This window comes from Xenopus tropicalis, chromosome 3 (assembly GCF_000004195.4).
Source record: "Xenopus tropicalis strain Nigerian chromosome 3, UCB_Xtro_10.0, whole genome shotgun sequence".
In the NCBI taxonomy this organism is placed as follows: domain Eukaryota; kingdom Metazoa; phylum Chordata; class Amphibia; order Anura; family Pipidae; genus Xenopus; species Xenopus tropicalis.
This window is the reverse complement of record NC_030679.2, coordinates 71,574,495-71,596,005: the sequence shown is the minus strand read 5'-3', so window position 1 is coordinate 71,596,005 and position 21,511 is coordinate 71,574,495. Positions and strand designations below refer to the sequence as shown.

Here is a 21,511-nt window from a genome sequence, read left to right as displayed (position 1 = left end):
GTGGCGACTTGTCGCCAAAGCGCTGGGGGGAAAAAAAATCTCCTCGTGTGCCAGAGCCCTTACAGAGAAAAAGGAAATAAAACTACAATAAAAAACTTGACACACAGGAATAAGTGATATTGGATAGGAGAGGCGTACAACGATGATTCAGTTGGGGAACCAATGTGAAATTAGCCTGATACTTTGCATCATTGATAGGAGACAAAAAGACATCATTTTAAAGTCATGTGGTATAGGTGATTTTAGGATGATGATTAGAGGATCTTAGAAGTTTCCAGGATTTTTATTCAATGCTATTATATGAATCTCCGTTTGTGAGTTTACCATTTGGTTTTGCATTTATTTCTTGTTAAAACTTCATTACACTATTTTGGTTCACTTTGTTTTCAGTGGGTAGCCACAGGATACACAGAAGGCCCCTGATGAAAGATTGATGTTTGGCCTGGCTATATATGTATCTGGTGAGTTGTTGATTCAGCCAGAGTGTGATATTTAGATCACCTACAAGGGTTTTCATGGAAAAAAAAATGTGCACTCACATTTTTAAGGGAATGAAGCAATAATATAGGCACATTTGCAATTGAATCCACTTTATTGAAGGTACTGCACCAGTGGTTTGTTTTCTGTGCTTCCCTACATAATTGTTGGCTTTACTTGGCAGATCTGGCAGAGTGGATCAATTTGGGGAGCTGCAATGACATTATTACACCTAAATATATAGTGCTGAATGAACTTTCTTTAGCTAATTGGAAATGTTTGCTCAAAATGGTCTTGATCCAGGTTTCTGTATAAGAGACTGGATAAGCAATCATATATACAGTATGTAGCGCTTTATTAACTCCCTACAAATGAGACTACCTCTATCCGTGAAGGTGTTTCAGAACATGGAACACCATTTGTTAGAAAGAAAGCAGATCTTGTATTTGTTCAAAAGGACAAAAACCCTCTTTTTGTGCAGGTGCCAGACTTAATACTGACTCACAGCACAAACAGATCAGTGATATGGGAATATATCAAAGAGAAAAACAAACTGTACAGTTTGTTTAGCTTTTTATTTCTAATATTAGCAGGGTGGGTGAAACAAGTAGAGAGGGAAAAAAGAATTTAGGAAACTGATGTATATACTGTAGTAACAATCAATGCATTTCCCAGTAAAGATGGCTAATACAAAATTTAGCTGCTAAATCGTGTATATGTGTGGGGGACTATAATAGCTTCACCAGGTGTAGTCCAGGAATGTTAAGCAGTTAAATGTCTTTTGTTAAATGCAATTGTTGTTACTACAGGAGTTTAAACACAACCTTGTATTTTGTATGCAACTTTGATTTACAGTATTGTTTCAACTGCTACACTGCACAGCACAGTACATAATCTGTAAAAAGCAACACTGATGAACATTTTTAAATAACTTTTTGAGGTTGTTTGCTCTAGAAAAAAAGGTGCTTACAAGGAGACACATTAGCAGAAGCATTAGCAAAGATATACCTATGATTAAGGGTGGGCTCACCCAAAACATGTCAGGCAGTAGCAGATGCTAGTTTTGTAAAGACCACGGGAGCACTTACCGGACCATCAGTGTGTGCTCAACGTACAGCCGAGACCCAGACGGCGAAGTAGCAGATGCTAGTCATGTCTATACTATATACTATATACTGTATGTCTCAATATTAGCAAAGATGAGGCTAAGCATTTAATGAACAGCAATAACTATTATTTATATATATATATATATATATATATATATATATATATATGTTATATATATTTATAGTTACATAGTTAAGTTGGGTTGAAAAAAAAAAACAGTTAAGTTCAGTCCTTTTGAGTGAACCCAGCACACACACCTATACTGACCTATCTATACACTCACATACATAAACCCTATATACCAACATCAATATTAATTGTAGATTTTTATATCACAATAGCCTTGGATATTATGTTTGTTCTAGAAATCATCCCAGCCTTTCTTAAAGGCATTAACAGAATCTGCCATTACCACATCACTAGGAAGGGCATTCCACAACCTCACTGCCCTCACCATGAAAAACCATCTACGCTGCTTCAAATGGAAGCTCCGTTCCTCTAATCTAAAGGGGTGGCCTCTGGTACACTGATCATTTCTATGGGGAACAAAGAACATCCCCTGTCTGCCTATTATACCTTCTTATGTACTTGTACAGAGTAATCGTGTCTCCTTGTAAGCACCTTTTTTTCTAGAGCAAACAACCTCAAAAAGTTATTTAAAAATGTTCATCAGTGTTGCTTTTTACAGATTATGTACTGTGCTGTGCAGTGTAGCAGTTGAAACAATACTGTAAATCAAAGTTGCATACAAAATACAAGGTTGTGTTTAAACTCCTGTAGTAACAACAATTGCATTTAACAAAAGACATTGAACTCTGTTCACAGGTTTCTTACACAATTTTCCTGTACTTTTGTGACTTTCTAACTACACACTGAAGTGCAACATTTTGGCATCACTTCCTTTTTTTATTGAAAAGGAAACTATACCCCCAAACAATGTAGGTTGCATAAACAAGCTCATACTGTATGTAAAATCCTGCTTCAGCTAAATAAACCATTTTCATAGAAATATACTATACTTTTTTAGTAGTATGTGCTATTGGGTCACCTCTTAGGATTCACAATGCACACAAACAAGCCAAGGCACACATACAGTACATGCTAGGCCACATCATTTAACATATCACACTCTGTTGGTTAAATATTCTTTCTGGTAGCATAGTTTCCCTTTAAAGAAGAACTAAAGTGTATCTGAAGTAGGGCAGAAATGTTGTACATTATGTTTTGGGTTTCTGTACCAGCCCAAGGCAACCACAGCCCTTTAGCAAGGAAGATTTGTGCCTCCAAAGATGCCCTTGTAGCTCCCCATCTTCTTTTCTGCTGATTCCCTACACATGCTCTGTGCTGCTGTCAGTCACTGAGCTTAGGGACCGACTCAAAATATACTGCATAAATAGATTATAAATGTAACAGTAAAAAGCTGATTAGTAATTCATTCAGATTCACATTACATGACAGATCTAAAACCAGGGCATTTGCAACAGAATTGAATAATTAGCCCTGTAGCAACAGCTTATATGACAGACAACCCACATTTTCTGCTTGATAATTTGCTAGTGCAGTTTATAATATAAAATATGGCATTTCTAGCTATATTCATTTTTAGGGTTTTGTTTAATATACAAATCCTTCATTAAGTAAATCATGGATACATCATTATCATTTATTTAGTGCCAGCAAGTTATGCAGAGTTTTATATTAATTTATAACAAAAAGCAGTATTAGGGCTAACCTACACAGGAGATTCTAATCAGATGTTGTGGGTCAGACCATCATGTGTCCCATAGATGGCAAATCTTCCATATAGTACACATATCAAATATTATCATTCTCATTATACTTTGACCCATCAAATACATCCAACTTGTAGTAAACGTTCTGTCAATCCGCCACCATGCTACAAAATCTCCCATGTAGTTTAGCTCTTACAATAAAGCAAAAAAAAAAAAAGAAAAAACCAAGGCAAGGAAGGCCGTACATTTCGGGGGATTTAGTAGATTATTAAATCACGTAGATGATTTGATTGAACACTGAACAATTTACAAAAAAGAAAAGAACATTTTATCCTAACTATTCTTTGTAGAAAGGGCTCAGATTTAATTTAGCTGAGATCCCTTTTGTACAGTATTCCATAGGTATTCCTGAATTCCAAACTACGTGCTTGGTTCAGTGCAGTTACCAAATGTCAATATCTTTGTGAACAAGCAATAAAGGAAATGTAGTATGTGGCTCAGTATGTGCTACTGTATGTATAGCCTTAGATATTTTCCTTTGATTTATGAAATTGGCAGTAAATTACACACAGTTTATGAATAATAGTTTTTTTTCCATAAAGGTATGATCTTTTCAGGTTCAAAATGATAAATCAAACCCATATTTAGAAGCTTCTATGCTACTTGGCTGTCCAGAGCACAGTGGGTATTTATTGTGCTGCAATACAATAGGGCCATGAATATACAGGCAATTAGAGGATGCTGCTGAATGGTAGCCCACATGAGAACAACAATGATTTGGCATCCCCAGGAAACTTTACAATTTTGTGGTACCCCACCATAAGGATTTTTTTTATTTGGATGTGGCTCATAGGAGACAGAGGCCAGTGGCCTTGAAGTCATCTTATAATAATGTATGCACTGTTAGGGAAACTAATATGTTGCAAAAGATTTAAGCAATGTTACAGCATGTCACAAAATAATACGGCATTGTCTTTAAAATGTGTTCTGCATGCTTATACAGATTCTATTATTTAAAAGGGCATTGTGTAAAAGGCACACATTACAGCTAAATTATGTCCCAGAAAATGCTATTGTATGGTAAACAACAGTCCCTGAGTACTTTTACTTCATTCAATAGTGTACCATAAGGGCTCTGGCACACGGGGAAGATTAGTCGCCCGCGATTAACTCCCTGTTCGCGGGCGACTAATCTCCCCGAGTTGCCTAGCCCTGCCATCCCACCGGCGAACATGTAAGTCGCTGGCGGGATGGCAGACGCGGCGGCGCGATTTTGCGCAAATCGCCGAAAAAGACTCGCGAGTCTTTTTCGGCGACTTCCGGAAATCGCCCCGCCGCGTCTGCCATCCCGCCGGCGACTTACATGTTCGCCGGTGGGATGGCAGGGCTAGGCAACTCGGGGAGATTAATCGCCCGCGAACAGGGAGTTAATCGCGGGCGACTAATCTTCCCCGTGTGCCAGAGCCCTAAGTGTTTTGCAAATACACAATCATCAAGGCCAATCAAGTGTATTAAAATGCATGCACTGTAAAATTATGGACTTTATGTCTAGCTTTTATGCCATTCTGCATCTGTAGTAGTAAATTATCTGGCTTACCTGCTGTCTGCTTACTTACATATGCCTGCTGTTTCTGTGTGCATTAGATAATAAGATATGCAGTAAGCATATTTTTTTTTTTTTTAGAAATAAAAAAAAAAAAACTTATTTAGTCAAAACTTAATTATGGACAGAAAAGAGGTCAGTTAAACTACCAATTCTCACAAGTTCTCTCATATTTGAAATGACCCAATTTAGCTTTTACACAGAAAATAGATCATTATAAAAAAAATCTGCCGCCTAACACTTTGGTAGCACACAATATACTGTTACGTAGAAGAGGGTCTTACTGACAGGGAGTACAGCAGTCCTTAGGAGGGGCTGGAAGGCCACTCAGAATTCTGACAGCAGACCCCATATTGTTATTCAGAATCTGAAGACATTCTTGGTGAATCCTGGCTCCTTGCACTATATTATGTCTGATAACAGCGTGTACCACCAAAACATTTCACTGTAATGTTACACTGACTGCTCTATTTTGTTACTGTGACATCTAAATGTAGTAACTAAGCAAGCTGGTTGACTGTATAATGTACCATATTGTGACTGTCAGTAGAGGGTGGCAAATGTAACATTTTCCATCACACACAGTGGGGACACTTTTAGCAGGTGCTAGTTAACCCACATAGCACGGACTTTTTTTTTTTTTTATCATCAATATAAAGACCATATATATATATATATATATATATATATATATATATATATATATATATATATATATATATATATTATATATAAGGCTGCCCTTGTCCAGCCTGTATTCATTTGAAGGTAAATGTCAACTATCCACACTAAGAGAAAGGAACAGGTTGGGAGGAGTTGGCATTTGTACATTTATATACCTAATTTTATGGGTACAGAAATAAAAACAAAAATAAGTCAAAATATTAAAAGCATCATTTTTATTGGCAGCAGGACAAAGATAAGATTTGCTGACGTCTCCTAGCTGAAATCAGCACCCAGATAAACTGTAAACAGACAGAACTGGAAAGCTTGATCTCATTATCATATCTCTCACCCCATGAAGGCACCAGCTATAAATATAAGCAGGCAGACAATCTCATTTTGCAGAGCACACTTTCACCTAGACATCTTTTGCACATATTTTGTATACATTACATTTAGATCCCTTCATCAGTCTTTTGGCTTAGTATTTTTAATGACAACATGCACAAGAACACGCACACCCCTGGGAAACAAGTTTCTGTAATTGTACATGCAATAGGATTCATGGTATGACAATGAAACATTTAAAACATGAAACTCGCCCTAATACTGAACCACTGTGAAGAATGTATTTACAGGTATTGATATCTTGTGGTACTTTATTTTATAATATGTAGATATAGAAATTGTTTCATTCTATCCTGTCCTTACTGCAAATGCAACCTTATTAAGTGATTTTACAAGATGGATCAGGTGCTTTAAAAGCAAGGACAAGTGAAGTTGACAACATTCTGAGCTGAATGGGACCAATTTTATCATTTTCTGAGACTCCACCCCTTGTTATCCCATCTCTCTCCTTCACCTTGCCCCTTTAAGTTGTTTTAGGGTCTCATTTTATGATCTTGTGGCCTGGCTTCTCAGTCATTATTATAAATCGATCTCAATGTAAAAAGATGTGTGTGTGGAGTGGGGGTTTATGGTTAATTGTATATTACACACAGTATTATGATTTTCTGGAACATCTGCAACAGACTATAGCATGTTTGATTCATTAATATACAACGAAGCAAAACAAAATGGAAAGAAATGTCATTAAATTACCAAAAATCAATGTGTGGGTGACAGCCTAAACGGTTCCCTCTTCTGACACTTGGGAACAAAAGTGTCACAGCCTGGGAAAGCACATAACACACTAGTGGCAGAAAAGTGGCACAGAACACAATAAGGTGATAGGCAGGAAATTTGTTTAACATCCCCAGGTGTCTTGTGCAATTGCACTGTTCAGTGAGGAGAGTGATGCTGCGGTTGGTATTACTGTTTAGCAGAATAAGCGAATGCTGGATGTCTCAGACTGGTCTAAAACAGAGAGGTGTAATTTATCGAAATGGTCTCTATTGTTATCACAGATTACCAGTACAAGCCTTTAATATCATGTTGTGATGGGTACAGGCAGCGCTGGAAGCTGGATCTGTAAAAAGTCTCTCCTACAGGGGTTCTAATGGCTCCTTTAATAATTTATCCTATAACTTAGGTGCAGTCATAAAAAGAATGATATAAATTAAAACAAGGCTTCCCCATGTTGAAGGCAGGGGACAAACTGATTACAAAGCAGACTGTGTCTTTGGTCAGCTGAACCAAGTTAAGCCATAAGTTCCAGGATGCGGAATTGTCCAGGTAATTTGTGCTTACTGTTCAATCTCCAAGTTATCAATTTTAACATCTTGAGATTTAAAGCTAATGACTTCTTCATATGTAATTTCTGAAAGAAAAAGGAAAAAAAAAATCAGAAATATTATCATGTGTAAGGCAGTAAGAATATCCTTATCAAATACCTAAAGATCCAAAACATTACAAAGCACTGTCCTGCACTGAACAAACAAAGGTCATTTGAACCGTGCCATAAAGCAAATATAATTAGTTAACAACAGTCCAATTACTGACAAACTACACTTCTGAATGATGTCAGTATGTGCAGGTATGCCACTTACTGTTGGAGTGCTAAAAGGTTTCTTAATCATGAGTATTAGCAAAATAAATATCTATATATCTAAATATCGAAATATATATTGACACAGGTATTGTTCTGGAAGAATAGACTTGTGTCTTCAAGCTATAAACCAGACAATTTTTAGAGGATATAATAGGTATATAATAGATATAATAAGTCATTTTTTTGGGACAGTATACACCTAAAACAACAGACAAACAGTCCCTTTATGTACTCCATAAGCCTAATGGCCTAGCTACAGTGTAGGAAAAGGCAACCTGTTAAACACAAAACATGGCAGGACAATAATTCCTAGAAATGCTTCAGTAAGATACTGAGGGATTAGAGGGTATAATCTTGCTCTTGCGTTTAATGGTTTTAATTCACAATGCATTAAACCTTGTAGTAAACAGGCTTGAAAGTGTAGATGTGTTTCACTAAAAGAAGCCAGTCGAGCAGTGATTTTCGTGACTAAAATAAGCATATGGCAGATGACTAAAAGATGGGCTAAGATAATTACACAGAGGGTGAAGAAGAAGCAAGGAACACTCTGCTCTGGTTATCAAATCATATGGCCTAGAAATGTCTAGATATAGATAGCGCTGTGATCAGCAGCTGATTAATGCAGAACACTAGGCTGCTTTGCTAATGAAGGCTAACATAATAAATGCACTTGTCTCTCTCACAGAATAAAAATATTATGTTAATTTACTCAGTTCTCAAACACAGTACAGACCTGTGGACTGGAGTGTATTTATATTTGTACAAACATACACACAGAAATGGATTTCTCCTTTTTCTCACAGCCTTGCTTGGCTTTTAGATGTCCAGTTGGTGAATATAGGCTTCTTGAGGGTTTAAGTATTGTTTGTTGTACAGGTACGGGACCCATTATCCAGAATGCTTGGGACCTGGGGTTTTTCGGATAAGGGGTCTTTCTGTAATTTCTGTAAAGGCTGCTAAAAACATCATTTAAACAGTAATTTAACCCAATAGGATTGTTTGCCTCCAATAAGGATTAATTATATATTAGTTGGGATCAAGTACAAGGTACTGTTTTATTACTAAAGAGAAAAATGTGATTTAATTAAAATTGAGTCTATGAGAGATGGTATTTCCATAATTCAGAACTTTCTGGATAATGGGTTTCCGGATAAGGTGTCCGAAACCACTACCCACTGTCTCTTGTAGTGATTTCTAATGGTGTTACAGTAGCCTTTATCAGTCCCCAAGAATAAACTGATGATTTAGATGTCCAGCGATTTCTAACCTTTTCTTGAGAAGTCACCCAGGCCTGGAAAACTGCTTGATACAAGTCAATATATACACATTTTATTATGCATATATAGGGATTGCTTGTACTGCTTCATTATACATTTTTTACAGGACTAAGTTTTATCTGCAACTTTCCTTCCAAGGTTAAGTCTCCAAATTGTTGCCACCACTGAAATCACCTGACTAGCTGGGAAGGGAACACAATAAAGCTGGCCCATTATATGCAGGATGGAATGAGGCTGTGACCACAAAATTATTACAGACACGAGATCCTCTGCATTCACCCTTTATCAATATATATAGGACATTAAAACATTTTGCTTTAAGTTACTAAAAATGCCCCCTATTTACACAAAATGGGATTTTGGCCATATATTGCAATATATTCAAGTTGGCCAGACCAGGGATGACTGACATAGTTGCCTAAACCAGTTACCCAACCTGCCAGTCTCCTGCATGTCCCAATGCCGAGCTGTGACTGCGGCTCAGTTTTACATGGTTATCAGGCTCTGGTGGGTTGGAATTACTATCTGCATTGGCTCACCAGAGCTTTGCATTGCTCCCAGCCCAGCAAATCAGCTGCATCCACAGATTAGCAGTGTGACAAGCCAGATGGCCTGAGTCCAGGACAGAAAGGTGCTTCCTAATTTGTGGTAACAGTTTTAGAAAAGCCCTTTCCTGTTACACACTAATGCCCCCCATGCACAAATCCTGGTTCCATAAACAAGGGGTTTGCTGCAATGGCAGTGGAAAAATAATACTAAAAGCACTGACCTCAATTTACCTGCACAAGAAACTGGGATGCCAGCTATGAGCCAGGCCTCATTCTCAACCTCAGTGTCCAGACCCACTAATGCAAACTTCATATTAATAGCCTCGCTTTGGAAAAAAAAATATTGGACAGGCAATATCTTTGGCAATATAGTGTTTTTATGTTTTCTACAAATCCACCTTATGCCATCCAAAGTAATTTGTGCATTTCTACCAGTAAAAACTGTCAACATCATCTCAAAAATGCAATTTACTCTCTAATCTAGGAATTTTGCCCAATGTGTTGTGTTATATAAAAGGTTTTATTGAAGGGTTAATTCACCATTTTACCATGATGCAGACAGTATTCAAAGTCTATTTGTAACTAATGCTTTGTTTTAATTACTCTTAATTATTTATAAATTTTAGTTTGTCAGGCTTGGGATTTTTACTGCTACGTTTAACTTACCCTAGCAACCAGACAGTAGTTTGGCAGATGTGGCGAGTTTTTTTTTTTTTTCCAAAGGTGTTTATTTATGCATTTATAACAAATAACAACATAAAACATTGACATTGGTTCTACAAGCATGTTTTGTTCAGGATATATACGGTACATTGGTTTAGGTAGTAAGTGGTATCCTACTCGAGGTAATGTTCAACTTCTGTTAAAGAAGGGGAGGGGTTGGGATTACCGGTGAAGGTTCAAGTTCCCCGGTAAGATCCTGTGGCATTATTCCATGGCTTCAACCCATGTTCCCCATACCTTGTCATATTTTTGGGGGCATCCCCTTGCTTTTTGGTGAGTTGTATCAGTGGCTGAAGGGCTTTAAGTATATTGAGCCAGCTGTTAATTGTCAGGGGAGATTGTGCCATCCATTGAAGGAAGATACTTTTCCTAGCATAAAACAGTAGTGTTCTATAGAGGATGCAAGATGCTGATGTGGGAATAATCTCATACACAATTCCGAATAGGCAAACCTTGGGATTGAGTATTTAGGTAGGGATGTTGTGTTTTGGATAAGGTCTAGGATCTGATTCCTAAAGTGGTGTATTTGTGGGCATGACCACAGTAAATGAAAGTAGTTGGCCTTGGGGGCACCATATTTAGGGCACAGGGATGAGTTGCAGATTCTCATGCGATATAGACGTAGAGGGGTCAAATGGAGCCTGTGTATGATTTTGAACTGGATTAACCTGTCTCTTGTAGAGATCAGATCGCTTCCTCACAATCTTCCCTGTGCAGCTCCGGTATGTCTTGGTGCCAAGCTTTTTGAGCTGTGAGAAAGGGAGACTGGAGGGTAGATAGGAGCAGGGAGTATAGTGTAGTGATCAGTTTTTTAGAGGAGGGTTTTCGAAGGGTGGTTTCAAGCTTTGTGAGCACAAAGGGGACTATGGTTCTCTGGAACTGGTGTCGGAAGGCTTGTTGGAGTTGTAGGTATGAGAACCAGGGTAGCAGCTCTCCTGTGTCTGTATATCTGATCTGGTTTCTAGGTAACAGGGCCCCAGCATTGGTCACATCTCCCAATGTATGTATGCCCCAGTGAGTCCACACTCGGTATGGGGCAATTTGTTGAAAATTGGGTAAGTAGGAGTTTCCCCACAATAGCAGGCCTGGGGACAGGATTGGGGGCTTCAGTTTGTATAGGTGTAGTATCTTTTGCCATGCTTTGTAGGGTGTCACGATGACTGGGTGATTGGTTTGGATATCTGATAGTTTACGGAATGGGATTTATTTCAGTGATTCCATTGAGCTAGCTAGGGTTTCCTGTAGTGGAACATTGGGATTGGTAAGATCAGGAGAGAACCACCACTGGACATATTAAACCTGTGCGGCTAGGGAGTAAAATTGCCAGTGTGGAAGACCTAGGCCACCCTCTGTAGTTGGTGCTCTAAGCTTGGCTCTGGAGAATCTGGGAGGTTTGTTGGCCCATAAGAAGGCAGACTGTGTTTTATCTAGAGAGGTGAAAAATTTAGGCGGAATGAAAATAGGTGAGTTATGGAAAATGTAGAGAAATTTAGGGAGGAATATCATCTTTAGCAGGTTGATTCTGTCCCAGATAGATAGGGGGAGATTGGCCCATATCAGCAGTTTAGATGTGGTGAGTTTTACCTCCAGCCACTAGAGGGCTTCTCTGTTGTTTCTACTGTTGGTCAGTTTGTGCAGGATCTAAAAAGCAGCTGTAAAGGCACAACTGCTCTGTGCTAAAAGCTCACTGAATAAAGCAGAGTTCTGATCTGTGAGTTTACAGAATAACACAGGTCAACAAAATAGAAGATACATTGACCAGTAAAATCCTGCTCCATTGGTTGATAAAATTACTGGCAGGGCTGTGGAGTCGGAGTCGGCAAAAAATGAACCGACTCAGACTCCTACTAAATTTAAATGGGAATAAAAAAAAATAAATAAAGCAAGTTTAAATGTCCCAATTCACAAACATAATTAATTACTTCTCTGCTATAAGAATAAAGCCCAATGCACAAAGCATAAACGAACACGTTGAGTGACCATGAAGCTTTTCATTGACTGTATGCTTCACTAAATGGGACGTAACGCACAGTTAAGGTGCGGCAGCTCCATTGCGTCATGTTCCTCTGTTACAGGGAACACAATGCCCACTGGGAACCCAGCCTAACTCTCACTGATAACTAATTAAGTAAAAAAAAATTGCAGGACTAGAAATACTTGTATACGTGAAGGGAATGGGTAGTCAATAGTTTAAGACTGAAGCTTTAAAACATTTGAAAAACTGCTGTAATTCAGCTGTAATGTTAGCTTAAACTTTAAACATGACTATGGGATTCTAGGGAAATCATTAGGAGTAGGAGTATAGATAAAATTGTCTATCAGTTTATTATCAGTTCAGTTGTGTTTTAAGTGCCCCTTCCCCCCTGCCCCTTCCTGGATGTATAAAATACATTAGCATATTAAAAACAGAGGAGTCGGAGTCGTGGAGTCGGACGTATCAGAAACTGAGGAGTCGGAGAATTTATCTACCGACTCCACAGCCCTGATTACTGGTACTGGTGGCACAGAAAGCGAGAACAAGAAAAATGCTAGAAAATAGCATAAAGAGCTGACCAGGGAATCAGAGCTGTCCAGTAGTGTGACCTAAACAGCCACTGTTTTTAGGAAGGCTACAATGAAGTATAGAGAGCCTTGAGTGACATATGACCTTATTAATATCACAATTGTATCCCTAAACTGCTGTTATGGGCTATGTATGCCTTTCAGCTCTATTGGAACTTGAATTGCATCCCCTCTGCGACATTGTAGCTTATTTATATAAACTATATTAGAGATTCTGAAGCAAACACGCAATTTTACCAGTGCAGGGTAACAGTAGATTATATTTCAAAGCTTACAAAGCCCTTTCATTTGATTTGCTTTTACTAGCCCTTTAAGTTCTGCAAAGCTATTGATAAATATTTCAAAAGTTATAAAGTGTGCATACACATAGGAACAGCATGTGCTTTGGCTTCATTGTTAGTAACAATTACTTTTTATGAGGACAGAAAAAAATGGTTAGACAAAAATTGAACAAAATGCGTATACACCACAGTTCCACCAATTACCTCTTAATGTTTCTAGCGTACATTGTGCAAGCATGGCACAATTAATAAGGAAACCTTTCTAAATTACAAACATTACTTATTATCAAAAGAAAATGATTTGAACAATTCGCTTGTGACTTGACTTCTAGAGCACAGCTGGGAGCACAAGCCAAAGAAATCCATGCTGATAGATGCGGTGCTCCAGCTCTTACCTGTGAAACGGTTCTCAATGCAAGCAGGATAAAACATTACAGCAGCACATATGCTCTTTAGCAAAATACAAACCACTTCTTTTTGTCAAGGTTAGTGTAACCCTGTGGGGAGAACTATATAACTGATGCTTTTCATTTTCTTTTATTTATAATTGCTACATGAGAGGTGTTTTATCTCAAGTTTAGCTTCCAGTAAGGCACTCCTACAACTATTGTTCTTGAACACTTTTCAAATGTTTACAGAAACAAGAGTAATTTACAGCCTCATATTAAAAAGACTTGGTACTGCAACAACGGCAATGAGTTAATAAAAAGACTAAAACATGTGCTCTACAGACTATGTGTTGTCCCAGCAAAAGCTGGGGTCTGTTCAATAAACACCAATAGAAAAGCATCTTATGACTTTCAGGTTTTTTGCTGAACTTTGATACAGGAAGGTCAAGCCATTACATTTCTAAGCAACTGGTTCAGTGCCCAAGATGGAGAATGGCATAAAGGCTTAAGATGGTCTTTAAAGAATACCGTCATGGGAAAAGATGTTTTTTTTCAAAACGCATCAGTTAATAGAGCTTCTCCAGCAGAATCCTACATTGAAATCCATTTTTCAAAAAAACAGAAGCTCAGAATCAGGCACAATGCACTAAAATGGCTGCCTACACACCAATATTACAACTAAAAAAAAAAACATTTGTTGGGTTAAGAAAAAAATTTAAATGGCAGAGTGGATTATTTGCTATGTAAACAGTTGAATTTAGAAATAAAAAGTATACCATAAAAATCATGACAGTATCCCTGTAAAGCACAGATCTGGTGTTCAGCTGTATGATGCAAAACAAGATTACAGAAGGTCCCTGAAAGGTTTTTGACCAATGACAGCAAATATGAAAAACAAATTAACCAGCATGCACAAAAATAAGCTTTTGATCCAGAACAAGATTCAAATTAGGAAAACAAAGCCATTTTGAAGCAAGGAACCAAACTATAACATAACAAAGGAGTAATCCTTTAAAATAGTACTTTCATCATAAGGAGTCAGCAGATGGGGGTATAGCTGTTTCTGTTGAACTAAAAATGTATGCTACCTTATCAATTTATATAAGTGTATGGATGACTAGCACTCATTCGGTTATATTCTGCAGTCAACCAAGAGCTCTGTCTGTTCTGTGAGACAAGGTGAGGGCAACATTATGCACTCCAAATGCAGCTGGGACAGAAGCTTTGTTTTTAGAGAAGGGCAAACAAATTAAGCTAATACACAGAAAGTAAAAAAAAAAAAAACTGAAAGTCAATGTTCCCACTTTACCTTTCCATTCATCTATAGTGCGCTCTTTATTTTCCGTTGATTCGTCATAAGGTTCAGCTTCAGGCTCATCGTCTGGGTCATGATATTGTACAAAATAAGGATGTGCCAGGGCTTCTGTAGCAGTTATCCTCTTGTCACTGTCTAAAATGAGCATCTTTTCAAGCAGATCAATCGCTTTAAGAAGAAAAGAAAACCTTTTAAAAGATTATCCTTCAGCCCCCAGTCTCCATTATGCAATTCTCCAAATTGTCACTGAATTAGATGCATTTGCAATTATGGTGATAAAAATCTGCACTACTGCTGCTATGGAAATTCCACAATTAATTATCATCTGCAGTTTGTTATAGAAATGACACGATTGTGATCTGAAAACTTTAATTAGGCCTGCTATCGGCAACAGTATACTATATGAAGTGGTTTCAATTCTTTAAATAATCACAGTGACAAAACGCAACTGGTGCCTGAAATCATTTAGAAAGAAGTCAAGGAAGACATATTCACAAGGGTCTCCCAACATAGACTTTAAGCCAGTGCAGTGTGTAAAGTGCAATTTTTGGGTGCAAGATGCTATGTTTTTAACCCTAAAGCTTTTTTTCCCCATGAATTCAGACACTCGCCTCAAGCGGCAGGGCCGGACATGTTACCGGGGTGGCAAAAAGCCATTCATCGTAACTTAGAGAGACGAAATTCTGATTCTGCTATTGGGCTTTCTGCACTAGTGATGCGCGGGCAGTATCAACTTGGTTGTCCCAAGCGGCCAGGACCCCCGAGGCAGCGCTGAGTAGAGGGCAGGGTACTGTAGAGTATGGAGCAGTGATCCGCAGCATGTTGCTCACAAACACCTTTGATGTTGCTCCCAGTGGCCACAAAGCAGGTGTACTGCCAAACAGAGTCTCCTGTAGTCTGCCAATCCATATTACAAAAAAGCCACACAGCTCTTATTTGCTACTCCCTAGAAATTTTCTTTTAAGCTTGTGTTGTTCCCCAACTTTTTTTTCTATTTAAACCCACATGTTCTTTACAGTTGTCCGTCATGCAAAGCATTTCAACAGAATTGTATTAAAAAAATATTGTCTATCATCCACATTATTACAAAGAAAGTGTGGTTGAAAACAGAATGATTCCAGGCAACATGTCTTATCCTCAAGTAAGTGGACTTTGACATGGGGCATAGTATTCAACTGTACATCCGCAATACATGGTTAAATATTTTTTAGATGAAATATACATACCCAGTGGGTTGGCGCCATGAAATACCTCCTTCAGATCTTGCTGAGGCATATAAGGTAATGATTCAATGTATCTTCTGGCCTACATAAAAGTAGAGGGTTTACACGTATTTAATATATGGACACTTACAGCATACAAAAAAAAAAAATACCCTATTTTATGGAAAAACTAGTAAAATTGGTTAAATCTACTATTCTAATCTATTTTTCTGTATATATAGTGATCCCTACAGTATAAACTAACTGTATATGATGAAATTGCTACAGTATACACTAAACTGTTCTTGCTGAATGGTGTATAGATGGGCATATGCTATACCTCTGTACAGCTAGGAACAAGTTATGAGGATGCTCTTCTATGGTTACACCTCTATAATAGCATTATTATCAGCTATCCACAACACTGATGGCATTAGACCTTCCCATAGCGGACTTTTTATAAAAATAACTATTAAACTACAGCAGTGATGAGGGTCAAAAAGCATGAGGTTTATGTATAAAATAGCAAAGTAAGTGGCATATGTTTACTAAAGGAACAGTAACGCCAAAAAATGAAAGTGTATAAAAGTAATTAGAATATAATGTGCTGCTGCCCTACAACTGGGGTGTTTTCCCCAGAAACTTATATAAACAAAGTTGCTCTGTAGCCACGGGGGCAGCCATTCAAAGGAGAAAAGGCACAGGCACATAGCAGATAACAGATAAAACAATATTGTATTCTAGAGAGGTTATCTGTTATCTGCTCTGTAACCTGTGCCTTTTCTCCATTTTTCCAGTTTGAATGGCTGCCCCCATGGCTACACAGCAGCCTATTTATATAAACTATAGTAGCGTTACTGTAGCAAACACACAACTTTTACCAGTGCAGGGCAACAGTACATTATATTTTAATTAATTTAAAAAACTTTCATTTTTGGTGTTACTGTTCCTTTAAGAGAAGATGTCATGCTCTAGCAAGAACTAGCAAACACTAAGGAACGTAGCAATCTCCCCATCCTCTTAATTTACTCTCCAAATACTGACCAAGTGGCCCCTACATATTTTGAAAATTATTTGGTGGAAATTATACAAAATGGCCCAAAATAATCTTATCCAACATTTTAGTTTAGGTAAAGAAAGCAGACTCATTCCTAAAAACATTAAGGAAAATATGGCATACTATATTGTGCACCCATTCTCTCGGGTTGTAACTATTATGTAATGCCCATGGCACAGGGAGAATGGCATGAATAAGTTATATTATTTTGTAAGTGCAGCACAATAACTAAACAGTGTTTATAAGTGCTATCAGTGTCAAAAGGTAAAGCTGGAATGATATATTTTATGAAGCATTATATCACCTGGACTTTTTTTTTTCTTATTAGTGCAGTGTGACAGATTAACTGTACTTAAATGGTGTCTAAGCTCCATAGCTGCAGTGACATTAATAAATATCTCCCATAGTTTTTTCACCCAAAGCCATATGTCACAGCTGGGCTGTACTTCTAAATATGCCCTATTAATAACATAGAATAACATTAAGTGCTTGTAAAAAAATTTTTAACTCGAATAAGCAGTCAGTTTGCACATTTTTTTTCTTGTAAATATTGCATGACCTTTAATTAACACTTCCATTTTCAGCAGTTATTGTACAAAGCAGCACCTACTTACATGTTCTGATGATATTTTCAGGAGAAATTCTGAGTTGGGTGTTCCGACTACTTCCATTATCCTTTTTAATTGATCAATGTCTGTAAATATTTAGGAAAACCTCTGTGGCCAGTTCTTTATTTCCATTAACTCTCTATTCACGCAGATAATTACCTACATGACCAGCTCATTCCCAAAGCAATGACTGCAAAACTTATTAAAACAATGTGTCATAGCTAAATCCATACCTGTTAACAATTCATATTGCAGCAATATCTAGGGATCATACACACAAGCAGAGTAAGAAACCATAGAGACCTGATTTTGCTTTCCTCAGACTGGACCAGTATGGCAACCTTTCTGCAACACTTTACCACCTTAAGAATGTACTAAAAATACCTGTGTTTGACTATTAACACTGCAGCCAACTTGTTTAAAGTCAGTTGTTAGCTGAAGGCAGTACTGAATAAACTTATAATAAAAAATTAACAAACAAGTGGCAGTACTGAATGCTAAAAAAAAATATCTGAAAGCTCAGACAATCTAGAGATACTGTCTTCCCCAGTTACCTGCACAATTTTCATCTTCCAGGATATTCATGGGCAGAACAGTTTTCCATTAGAGTCAATGAAAGTTACAGAGAAGAAAAAGATATTTAAAGAAAGGTATATTCTGCCCACAGACCACAGTTAATAAACCATGAACAGTCAATGAAAAGGTACAGGGAAGGAATAGAGATATTTAAAGAAAGGTATATTCTGCCCACAGACCACAGATAATAAAACATGAAAAGTCAATGAAACATACCTCTTTACCTCATGAGACTTTATCCCCTACTCATTTCTTGATGAAAAACCTAGACACTCCATATAGTAATTATCACTATTCCTATACAGAACATATTTGACATCTTTTTCCTATTTAGATGAGTGGCTGTACATTAATTACACTGGTAAGGCTGGTTTTAATTGTCCCCTTTCTGTTGTTTGAAGAGGGGTAATTTGCTTACAAGGGAACATGTAATAGTAGTGTTTGGAAACAACAAAATGTCAAATATTCTATAAATAAAAAAAGGAAACAAGGAGATTTTAACCTTTTATTGCCTTCTGGGAACACAAGTTCTTACTAGCAAGTAAATCTATTCTCCTACAGGAGTATCCTTTTGTGACAAAAGAAATGTTGGCAAAAGTACATTGAACCATCTCCCTTCTTGCACTGTGCGTATATGTGCAAATATACAAATGTATAATATACATATGGATTCCCCTCACACATTAAATAAATACTTTGTCTAAACTATTTCATCATTGAGATATTGCCTGGAATGGATCATGGTGGTATCATGTTCTAAATTAAAGGAAAAGTAAAATCGCTGGGGGGGTGCCAAATGTTGGGCATCTCCCAGTGACAACCAATGGCCTGGGGTATCACATAAGTTAACAGGAACAGGGGTCTTAAAAGAATTTAACAAACAAAGTTTACAGAGTAAAAATATGATTAGAGGGCCCTACCCGATCACTAGGGAGTACCTAACATTTGGCACCTTTCAGTAATTTCTCCTTTAAACAGTGTGGTGCTTTTCCATGGCACCTGGAAATACTCTAAGCATCATTTGTGGTGCAGAGAGGCTTCCTTACTGCAGACAAAATCTGCAAGTGTAGGTTCAACAACAGGGTATAAGTATGCAGGCAGCCAGTCAGCAGGGGATAGTTACTAACCCTGAAATCCACTGCAGAATCTCTATGTTCTATGCCCATTTTTTTAGCCCAGGAGTATATGTGTAATACATATTAGGTCAGTGCAGTATATGCTAACCTTCACCAACAGCTAGAATGTCAGTTCTGATTAATTTATTAAAATATATTGTATATGTATGCATTCACATACCTATAACTACTCCTGACATTATGCTCTTGTCTCTACCCCAAACTATTTTCTCCTTTCCCTATATTTTACACTGTGTAACTGCAATGTATTTCTGTCTCTCAGCATACAAAAATGCTTTACTCTGACACTTGCCTAAATGTCCTCAATATACCTTAAAATATGCCTCACATCATTCCACTCCTCCTGAATCCTGACAAGCTAGGGCCTTTCAAGGCACTGTCTATGCCGCCCACAGTATAGGAAAGCTGCCACAATCTTTTCTGCTGCTAATGAAAAAGGCAAGAATGTGATGGGAATTTGCACAAATCCATATTCTAGCTCACTAATTGTTAAGTATATACACAAGGAAAGTTGAGCTTAAGTTAATGAGTTAATGCCAGAGGTTTTATAATAAGGTGAAACAGAACAGTTTCAAAACCATACACACTATATGAATAAGCATATCTGATATTTTTAGTTTGAAAAGATAGAAGTAGAAGGATACAATCATTTCCTGGAAAGAGAGCTTTGCCTTTCAGTAGCTCTGCCATGATGCATCCAACTGACCAAATGTCAACTGCAAAAAAACAAAAGCATTGTCTGCTTCAGAAGGAGGTCATTCTAACAATTTCACACTTATTATAGAACTGTTCTTTCTGTTCACAATATAGACAAAGGGGGGGGGGGGGGGGGATTCACAAAAGTGTCTAAGTTCACAGTTCTTAAATCGTCGGTCGCCTAATTGTAAAACTGTTGAAAGCATGTCAAATTAACAAAAGGTACCTTATATTTTTTTGGCCAAAAATAGTTTGGTGCATCCCTATGATATACATTGTAAACAATTGTCATTATTGTGCTGTGAATATGTTGCTAGTGCACCAAATTTTTTTTTCTCTAAACAGACTTAAGCCAAATTAACATTTTTTGACACTTTTGTTATGGCGGACACATTTTAGTGTAAAAAATGTCTGTAAAAATGTTGTGGTTATGACTAGTTCTCAAAAAGGTCTTACATATTACACAAAATTAGCCACACCCATGTGGAAAAATTGGTCTGTGAAGGAGTCAGTGCCAATATGTCATTTTTACAACATTTTTGTGATATCCCCCCCCATAGAGTTTGCGGTTAGTATGTTATACAGTATAAAATTCTCTCATTACTGTGCCGGGATGTAATAGTACCCTATTAAAATGACTAATCTGGGGTAAGAAGTAGTATAATATGCTGGACTCAAGGGATCCCTTTACTGCTCATATACCAAGATATCTGAAGGAAATTGAGCCAGGATGGCATAGCTTTACCTTCTTGTACTTCAGTTTGAATAGTAAGGGAAGGCGGAACGCCTAATTACAGCTTATCTAATCAGTGCCGCTTTAATGAATTACCTGTTTGATTATAATGCATCCAATTCAACATGATTTCAGGAGCTCTGTACCACCTTGTTGCAACATACCCAGTCATTTCATCATCTGCCTGCCGTGCCAAGCCAAAATCTAGAATCTCAAGAAGAAGAAAAAAGTGTTGCAATTTCCTGCCAGCAATTAGCTGTTCATATCAAGAAAGAACACAAATCCTGCCAATTTCTCCTTATGGGTCTTACCCTTAGTTCACAGTCCTCATTTACTGCTAAATTGCTGGGCTTCAAGTCCTAGAAAGAGAAATATGCTTTAGCCATTAATATTCATTTAATTGAATTATACCCTTATCACCAAACTAAAATTCCCTGTATCCCCCATTCAGATGATGGTGGGAATTGTAGTTCAGCCAGAGCACAAGAGTTAGGCATCCTTGCTTGAAAAGAAAACAGTGGTTTGGTAGAAGTTTGAGAACCCTGCAATAAAAATCTGGATGCCTCCTATCCCCCAAACCTTACAGAAGATGATATTTTAATAATGTGCATCAGTCTGTACCACACCCAGGCCCTCCATACTCTTGGCTTCCTCAGAAGTCACTGGGTCTACTGTCTGTTTTGTAACTTGAATGGTTGCAATAACAGCTGCTAGAAATAGCATTTTGCAAAAGCACTTTTCAGAAATGAAAGGCAGTGGGAGTGCTAGATTTCCCCTTTCCCCCAAAAAATAATTGCTGAATTTTGTATTTTAATATAGTCATCTAATACCC

General features: G+C 37.6%; 1 protein-coding gene across 1 annotated transcript in view; it reads right to left on the bottom strand.

Annotated features, from left to right (window-relative positions):
• Positions 1 to 5,807: 5,807 nt before the first annotated feature.
• The window catches only part of mapk11 (mitogen-activated protein kinase 11), a 39,566-nt gene continuing 23,862 nt past the window's right edge, over positions 5,808 to 21,511 (bottom strand). The window contains 7 exon segments of the mRNA NM_001105284.1: positions 5,808 to 7,345; positions 14,666 to 14,839; positions 15,898 to 15,976; positions 17,545 to 17,624; positions 19,895 to 19,966; positions 20,776 to 20,890; positions 20,991 to 21,038. Coding sequence (NP_001098754.1) covers positions 7,272 to 7,345; positions 14,666 to 14,839; positions 15,898 to 15,976; positions 17,545 to 17,624; positions 19,895 to 19,966; positions 20,776 to 20,890; positions 20,991 to 21,038 — 642 coding nt within the window. The 3' untranslated portion in view covers positions 5,808 to 7,271.